This window comes from Zootoca vivipara, chromosome 1 (genome assembly GCF_965207765.1).
Source record: "Zootoca vivipara chromosome 1, rZooViv2.hap1.1, whole genome shotgun sequence".
Lineage (NCBI taxonomy): Eukaryota > Metazoa > Chordata > Lepidosauria > Squamata > Lacertidae > Zootoca > Zootoca vivipara.
In genome coordinates, this window is record NC_142582.1 from 52,351,940 (window position 1) to 52,361,347 (window position 9,408).

Sequence of the window (9,408 nt, forward strand, 5' to 3'; positions counted from 1 at the left end):
TTCCCAGTCTCCGCTCCGCTTCAAAGACCCTCACCCCTCCCGCTTGGACTCAACCCTGCCTTAAGGACGGCTTAAGGATCAGCATATGCACACATTTCCACATGACTAGCAACTTGGGAGCCATAATTCCCCATCAATGGTATCTCATTCACAATGGAAGACTCCTCTGAACAAAAGACAGTGATCAACCCTTATGAAAATGTTAATTTCTCTTTGTGTTTAGGAATTCACGCCTGGGAGGGGTGATAGGAGGACTAGGAGAGGTGTCAAAAGTGCTCAGATTTCTACCTTGAACCCTCCTTTTTTGTGAGGTATTGATTACATAGCTGTGATGTAGGAATGATGTATTGGGGGCGTTTCTTGGTGATGGGAAAACTGATAAAAGTGGAGGTTCTCTTTTGTTCTGGGTGCCTTCCTTGTTCTCCTGAGTGAGGGGAAGGACCCTGTTGCAACAGCAAAAATAAAGGCTTTGCTTCTCAAACTTCTGTTTGGCCTCTGTTATATATTCTCCGACCGATGGAGAACCCAATAAGGCTCTTGTGTTCCCCATAAGGGAATAAGAGCAGATTTTTGCTTAGAGCAACCCCATGGCTGGGGCAGGTGGCTGGCGCTTTCCATAGCAGCTTCAGAGCGATTCCTTTATACCAGAAGAACCAAACCACCTCACAATTGTTTGCGCTGTTGGCTCTGCCATGGAAAATCATAGATTCGTAGAGTTGGAAGAGACCACAAGGGCCATCCAGTCCAACCCCCTGCCGAGCAGGAAACACCATCAAAGCATTCTTGACATATGCCTGTCAAGCCTCTGCTAAAAGACCTCCAAAGAAGGAGACTCCACCACACTCCTTGGTAGCAAATTCCACTGCCGAACAGCTCTTACTGTCAGGAAGTTCTTTCTAATGGACACTTCTTCAGAAACCCAGCATGGCATAATGTTCCTGTTCCAAGCAGTCCCTTCTGTGCCACAAGCACAGAACTGTTATGCCACCTCTGATCCCGAACATCAACAGGACTTCCATACAGGGCTCTGTATTTTACAGGCCCCAACCGACAGCCTGACTTTGTGCATTGGTGTTTATTTTGGATCATGTTTTATTATTTCAGAAGAGAGAAGGACAGAGTCTGAGCATTGAAGCCTAAGGTCTTGGAAGCCTTGCTCAGCCTTCTTCTGAGTTCCACAATTTCACAAGCAGGTTCCCAATTTATCTCAGCACCAAAAGGGTTAGAGACGTTCTCTTTTGAAGTGGGAAAAGAAAAAGAAAGAGCCCCAAATGTCTCAACATGCAGCTAATCAAATATACTAAGGTTGCATGCTACAATTAGACCCAGAATGCAGACACCGTCCTTCATCACAGAAGCTGGCTTGGTTCTCAACCTTATTTGAAAGAGATGTTGAAGTAGCTGTTGTTGTTGTTTAGTCGTTTAGTCGTGTCCGACTCTTCGTGACCCCATGGACCATAGCACGCCAGGCACTCCTGTCTTCCACTGCCTCCCGCAGTTCGGTCAAACTCATGTCCGTAGCCTCGAGAACACTGTCCAACCATCTCGTCCTCTGTCGTCCCCTTCTCCTAGTGCCCTCAATCTTTCCCAACATCAGGGTCTTTTCCAAGGATTCTTCTCTTCTCATGAGGTGGCCAAAGTATTGGAGCCTCAGCTTCACGATCTGTCCTTCCAGGGAGCACTCAGGGCTGATTTCCTTAAGAATGGATAGGTTTGATCTTCTAGCAGTCCATGGGACTCTCAAGAGTCTCCTCCAGCACCATAATTCAAAAGCATCAATTCTTCGGCGATCAGCCTTCTTTATGGTCCAGCTCTCACTTCCATACATCACTACTGGGAAAACCATAGCTTTAACTATACGGACCTTTGTCGGCAAGGTGATGTCTCTGCTTTTTAAGATGCTGTCTAGGTTTGTCATTGCTTTTCTCCCAAGAAGCAGGCGTCTTTTAATTTCGTGACTGCTGTCACCATCTGCAGTGATCAAGGAGCCCAAGAAAGTAAAATCTCTCACTGCCTCCATTTCTTCCCCTTCTATTTGCCAGGAGGTGATGGGACCAGTGGCCATGATCTTGGTTTTTTTGATGTTGAGCTTCAGACCATATTTTGCGCTCTCCTCTTTCACCCTCATTAAAAGGTTCTTTAATTCCTCCTCACTTTCTGCCATCAAGGTTGTGTCATCTGCATATCTGAGGTTGTTGATATTTCTTCCGGCAATCTTAATTCCTGCTTGGGATTCATCTAGTCCAGCCTTTCGCATGATGAATTCTGCATATAAGTTAAATAAGCAGGGAGACAATATACAACCTTGTCGTACTCCTTTCCCAATTTTGAACCAATCGGTTGTTCCATATCCAGTTCTAACTGTAGCTTCTTGTCCCACATAGAGATTTCTCAGGAGACAGATGAGGTGATCAGGCACTCCCATTTCTTTAAGAACTTGCCATAGTTTGCTGTGGTCGACACAGTCAAAGGCTTTTGCATAGTCAATGAAGCAGAAGTAGACGTTTTTCTGGAACTCTCTAGCTTTCTCCATAATCCAGCGCATGTTTGCTATTTGGTCTCTGGTTCCTCTGCCCTTTCGAAATCCAGCTTGCACTTCTGGGAGTTCTCGGTCCACATACTGCCTAAGCCTGCCTTGTAGAATTTTAAGCATAACCTTGCTAGCGTGTGAAATGAGGGCAATTGTGCGGTAGTTGGAGCATTCTTTGGCACTGCCCTTTTTTGGAATTGGGATGTAGACTGATCTTCTCCAATCCTCTGGCCATTGCTGAGTTTTCCAAACTTGCTGGCATATTGGGTGTAGCACCTTAACAGCATCATCTTTTAAAATTTTAAATAGTTCAGCTGGAATATCATCACTTCCACTGGCCTTGTTATTAGCAGTGCTTTCTAAGGCCCATTTGACTTCACTCTCCAAGATGTCTGGCTCAAGGTCAGCAACCACACTACCTGGGGTGTACGAGACCTCCATATCTTTCTGGTATAATTCCTCTGTGTATTCTTGCCACCTCTTCTTGATGTCTTCTGCTTCTGTTAGGTCCTTACCACTTTTGTCCTTGATTATGGTAATCTTTGTACGAAATGTTCCTTTCATATCTCCAATTTTCTTGAACAGATCTCTGGTTTTCCCCATTCTATTGTTTTCCTCTATTTCTTTGCATTGCTCATTTAAGAAGACCCTCTTGTCTCTCCTTGCTGTTTTTTGGAAATCTGCATTCAGTTTCCTGTATCTTTCCCTATCTCCCTTGCATTTTGCTTGCCTCCTCTCCTCCGCTATTTGTAAGGCCTCGTTGGACAGCCATTTTGCTTTCTTGCATTTCCTTTTCCTTGGGATGGTTTTTGTTGCTGCCTCCTGTATAATGTTACGAGCCTCCATCCATAGTTCTTCAGGCACTCTGTCCACCAAATCTAAATCCTTAAACCTGTTCCTCACTTCCACTGTGTATTCATAAGGGATTTGATTCAGATTGTATCTTACTGGCCCAGTGGTTTTTCCTACTTTCTTCATTTTAAGCTGGAATTTTGCTATAAGAAGCTGATGATCTGAGTTACAGTCAGCTCCAGGTCTTGTTTTTGCTGACTGTATAGAGCTTCTCCATCTTTGGCTGCAGAGAATATAATCAATCTGATTTCGATGCTGCCCATTTGGTGATATCCATGTGTAGAGTCGTCTCTTGTGTTGTTGGAAGAGAGTGTTTGTGATGACCAGCTTGTTCTCTTGACAGAACTCTATTAGCCTTTGCCCTGCTTCATTTTGAACTCCAAGGCCAAACTTGCCAGTTGTTCCTTTTATCTCTTGATTCCCTACTTTAGCATTCCAATCCCCTGTAATGAGAAGAACATCCTTCTTTGGTGCCATTTCTAGAAGGTGTTGTAGGTCTTCATAGAATTGGTCAATTTCACTTTCTTCAGCACCGGTAGTTGGTGCATAAACTTGGATTACTGTGATGTTAAAAGGTCTGCCTTGGATTCGTATCGAGATCATTCTGTCATTTTTGAGATTGCATCCCATCACAGCTTTTGCCACTCTTTTGTTGACTATGAGGGCCACTCCATTTCTTCTACAGGATTCTTGCCCACAGTAGTAGATATGATAGTCACCCGAACTGAATTCACCCATTCCCTTCCATTTTAGTTCACTGATGCCCAGGATGTCGATATTTATTCTTGTCATCTCATTTTTGACCACATCCAGCTTACCTCTATTCATGGTTCTTACATTCCAGGTTCCTATGCAATATTTTTCTTTACAGCATCGGACTTTCCTTTCGCTTCCAGGCATATCCGCAACTGAGCGTCCTTTCGGCTTTGGCCCAGCCGCTTCATCAGCTCTGAATCTACTTGTACTTGTCCTCCGCTCTTCCTCAGTAGCATGTTGGACGCCTTCCGACCTGAGGGGCTCATCTTCCAGCGTCATAACTTTTATATGCCTGTTGTCTTTGTCCATGGAGTTTTCTTGGCAGGGATACTGGAGTGGCTTGCCAGTTCCTTCTCCAGGTGGATCACGTTTAGTCAAAACTCTCCACTATGACCTGTCCATCTTGGGTGGCCCTGCATGGCATAGCTCATAGCTTCTCTGAGTTATTCAAGCCCCTTCGCCACGACAAGGCATTGATCCATGAAGGGGGTTGAAGTAGCTAGCCTTTCATTATGGGCCTACAAGCCAGGGCTGGATCTGGGACCAATGGGCAACAGATTCCAGAAGGGTGCCATTATCCTACCTCAAATTTCTTGTCTTTGTGTCATTTAAAAAAAAAACACTTCAGAACTGAACAGAAGGTCACCATATTGATTTTCGCTTCAGGTGGAAAACCAGGGCTGGCTCTACAGTGAATATGGGATTCTGCCATAAAAGGGATGCTTTTGTAAACCTGCTGGTTCTTGGCCTATATAAGAAGCTAGAACACTTGCTGAAGACAAAGGTGACCAATTAATAACAGTAGTTACAGGTAGGTAGCTGTGTTGGTCTGACGTAGTCGAAAAAAATAAAAAAAATAAACAAAAATAAGAATAAGAATATTCCTTCCAGTAGCACCTTAGAGACCAACTAAGTTTGTCATTGGTATGAACAGATACAGTATCTGAAGAAGTGTCCATGCACACGAAAGCTCATACCAATGACAAACTTAGTTGGTCTCTAAGGTGCTACTGGAAGGAATATTTTTATTTTGTTTCAATTAATAACAATCATAGAATTGTAGAGTTGGAAGGGACCCTGATGATCATCTAGTCTAACCCCCTGCAATGCAGGGGAGATATGCAGCTGCCCCATATGGGGACCAAACCTACAACCTTGGTGTTATCTGCACCACACTCTAACCAATTGAGTTTTCCAGGCTCTCGGTTGGATATAATGACAAGTACTCATTATTATGTATGTAATCAGGCTAGGTCATACATGAGGGTTCACTCCATTTACTTAGCACTACAAGAGATTTCAATAGTGAGAGCAATCCACACGCGTTATCCCAACAATCCCTATAACAGCCACAGGGAACCGGTGGCCCTCTAGACCAGTGTTTTTCAACCACTGTTCCGTGGCACACTAGTGTGCCGCGAGATGTTGCCTGGTGTGCCGTGGGAAAAATTGAAAAATTACTTTATATATAGTCAATATAGGCACAAAGTTAAATTTTTTAACATTTTCTAATGGTGGTGTGCCTCGTGATTTTTTTCATGAAACAAGTGTGCCTTTGCCCCAAAAAGGTTGAAAAACACTGCTCTAGACGTTGCTGAACAACAACTCCCATCATCCCCTGACCACTGGTCATGCTGGTTGAGGCTGATGGGGGTTCAACAACCTTTGGCCACAGGTCCCCCAGCCCTGCGCTACAACAACCCCACAAAGTATGCCAGTATTATTATCCCTGCACTGTAGATGGTGGGGCTGAGGCCAAAAGAGAGTGGCTTGTCCAAAGCTACCAAGTGAGCTCCCAGCTAAGGCAAGGGTCAAACTAAGGACATTGCAGCTCACGCTGTGAGCTGCTACACTAATTCTTAGCATTCTGCACCAAGCCTGGACATCTTATGTCCCACTAAGCTGAGTGTTCCCTGCGGACCACATCTATGGGCTGAGGTGCTCTTCACCTTGTTTTTCGTAGGTCCATATCCCATATAAGCAAGAAACTAGAAGATTGATCAAGCCTTGTGCATCTTACAATCTGCGATTGGTGGTCTGTGTTTGCCCTGGTGGATCACAAGCTGTGCAGACCTGCACAATGTCACAGTTTCACAGCTGAGGGCTGGTGGGTGGGTGGGTGGGAGGGAATCCAGCCTGGAAATACACAGTGTGGTTCCATTTTAGGACACTGCTAGTCTCCAGTCTCCTTGGAATGGTTGCAAATATTTTCCTGGAGCGGCCTTGAATCCAGGCTCTTGCATAACCTTATCTATGAGATTCCCAGTCTGTTGGCAATTTCCTGTGACATTTTTAAGCACGGAAAAAAACACAAACCGTGTCCCTGCCACTTCCTAATTGCCAGCTCCTTGCACAATGTCTAATTACGCTTGAAACGCAATCAGCCCAGCAAACTGCCAAGCTTGGGGGTTTGAGAACTCTGGCGCTAGGCACCCCAGTGCAAACGGACACAGAGGTACCCCAGGGTTGGTGTTCCGGAGTGGGGAAATCTTGCTTTTCTGAGGCTCTTATGCAAGGGTTATTTTTTGCTGCCTTCCACGGGCCTCTGAAGTTGCAATCTGCAAGGAGCAGGCAGGAAGTGGCAAGTTGTGAAACTCCCCGACAAGTCACTTATTAATGCCCAGCTCTCCTGCACAGGATCCTGAGCTGTCAAGAGCTGATTAGAGGAAGAAAAGGGGAAGGAGTAAGGACTGGGGAAAGCATATCTGAGGGGACCCAAGCAAGGAAAGGCAATTGACCACTGTGGCATGCTTTTGACAGGCTTCCTTACATGGAGAATTGAGAGAGGCAGTTGATCAGAGAGGCTCAGGCCAGAGGAGCTGAATGGGTGTTTCACAGCTGGCCCCTGCTCTCTACAACAGTCGCAATGAGCAGGGACTGTGAAGCTCAAACATTCTGGCTTCACGCAGCTAGATTACTCTACTCTGTATGAACCCCTCATTCCACCCACCCAGGAAGGCTACAAGTTGTGCAAGCACCCAGCCCAAGGAAGATGCTGGTAAAATGCCTCCACCATACCTTTCTGGGGGTGCCACATCATCAAGATTATGCCCTCTCCCACTCCATTAGGCAACCCAGAACTGTTTACAATAAGGTTACCAGATGTCCCTGTTTCCCAGGGACAGTCCCCAGATTTACAAATCAGTCCCCTGACAAAATCCACTGAATTTGACTGAAGTTGAAAAAATCTGGCAACCTTAGTTCTGTAGCCACAATTACCAGCACAGAGGTAGTTGCTTCTGCTTGGATATTTTAATACTACACCATAAGAGGTGTTAACATAGGAAGCTGCCTTAGACCAAATTAGACCATTGGCCCACCTAGTTCAATATTATCTACACATGGTCTGGCAGCATCTCTTCAGGGTTTCAGGCAGGGGACATTCCCAGCCCTGCCTGGAAACTCTGGGAATCAAACCTGCAGGCAGAGCAGATGCAGTCTAGAACATAAGAAGAGCCTGCTGGATCAGGCCCAAGACCCATTTAATCCAGCATCCTGTTCTCAGAGTGGTCAAACCAGATGCCTGCAGGAAGCCTGCAAACAGGGCATGACAGCAACAGCAGTTGCGGTTTCCAGCAACTAGTATTCAGAAGGATGGAGGCAGAACATAGCCATCATGAGGATCTACAGCCCTTCCCCTAGAAATGATGGCTTTAAAAAGAAAAAAACCCCACCTTTTGCCACTCTGTGATTTACACTGAATGCAAGTATGACAAAACAGCTAAGTGGGGTTCGTGTTTCAGGTTGAGACTGGCCCACCTTGAGTGGCAAAGGTGGGAAGCACGAGTCCCTGCTGCAGCAGGTAAAGAAATCCTACATATAAGAGTGGCAGACCGTCGTTTTCTTTCCCTATGCCACTCGTGCTACTGCTTCACCCCAGGGAGCTCCCTCTACTGGGAAGAGGAGAGGGCTAGAGACAGGGGAAAATCTATTTGGCGCGTGGGCCCCCTTCTCTGCGCAATACGCCCCCCACCCCGCGCAAGCCAGTCCTTCCGACAGCGCCCCTGCAGGGAGGTGCGAGAACAAACGGCCAGATCCTTCGGGGCCAAAATGGTGCAAGGTGCAGTCGCTTGCACAGCTCAGCATACAGCTTGCAATGGGAGACAGAGGTGGCCAGGAAGGGGCACACGATGGCGCAGCCGTCGAAACACAACACACACACACACACACACACCCCGCCAGCCCCAGAAAGGGGATGATGGATCGCAGCCGTGCCTAAAAGAAGACGAGCCGCTGCTGTGTGGGTCCCGTCGGGGGATCAGGGTGGGGTTCTCTTGGGGCGGCTTGAGGCTGGGCAAGAAGCGGCGTGCGAGCTCACCTTGCTGCCGGTGGGTGTCGAGTGGCCGCTCCCCGACGGGGAGCGACAGACGGTCACCAGCGCCATGCGCGGCTTCCGGCGCCCTTCCTCCGCTCCCAGCGCGCCGCGAGCCGACGGGGAAAGATCGTACCACTCGGCGCCGCTGCCGTCAGCCTCCAGGGGGCGGGCGTGCCCAGCCTTCCGCGCACTCCCTGGGTCACGCCAGGGTGGGACCTGCCGGCCGTAAACTTTCTTCTCCTGCCCACGGCCGCCTTAACCAGGAAGCTCAAGGATGCTGCGCGGAGGAATCGCGCACGTCCTTCGCGGGAGGCTCTTAAAGGAACCAGCCCCAATACGCGGGAGGGTTTTCCCCAGCCAGGAGCGGAGATGGGAGGAGCGTCGGGCTGCTCGGGGGCTCGCTTCCCCAAGCCGCAGTGGCACCCTTCCATCATAGCGGGCAAGGCTCAGCCCCGGCACCTATTCTGAGTGCTGCTAGGCCTGCGTATGGTGTGAAGCGGGGTAACAAGCGCCTCTGAGCCGAGGTGCCAACTTGAATGAAATATTGGGGGGGGGAGGGAGGAGAGGGAAGCCCGACCCACATAATCGATCACATGACACGCACACTATTTGAATGGCAAAGCCCATCAACTTCTTTTTTTGGGAGGGGGGGCGCTCAAATATTTTATTAAGGGGGCGGCGAAGGGACCGCAGCGGCCCCTGGGAGTTGGCTCCTATGCCTCGGAGGATGTGCACAGGTTGCTGCAGCTGCTGTGAGGTTGCTGTTGCTGCTTGCCTCGGGAGCGTTGGTGCAGCCGTGTGAAACGGAGGGAGGCTCTCTTCCCGTTGTGGCCTGAACATTAGGGAGGGCGGCGGGCACCGTGTTTGTTTGTTTTCATGCATGCAGAGTTAAAATCTCAGCTAACACCAGAGTCGGAGTTTAAAATGGAAAGCTGACGCCTTGCCGCTGCTGCCC

At 48.1% G+C, this 9,408-nt stretch overlaps 1 protein-coding gene across 3 annotated transcripts in view; it reads right to left on the reverse strand.

Moving 5' to 3' along the window:
- Positions 1 to 8,861, reverse strand: part of SSH3 (slingshot protein phosphatase 3) — a 29,141-nt gene extending 20,280 nt beyond the window's left edge. Inside the window, exon 1 of one of the 3 annotated variants that reach the window (XM_035125598.3) lies at positions 8,457 to 8,861. In XM_035125598.3, the coding sequence (XP_034981489.2) occupies positions 8,457 to 8,522 (66 nt within the window). In that variant the 5' untranslated portion in view covers positions 8,523 to 8,861. The remainder of the gene's footprint in view (positions 1 to 8,456) is intronic. The other 2 variants (XM_088663739.1, XM_088663745.1) reach the window with 2 other exon arrangements.
- Between the last annotated feature and the right edge of the window lie 547 nt (positions 8,862 to 9,408).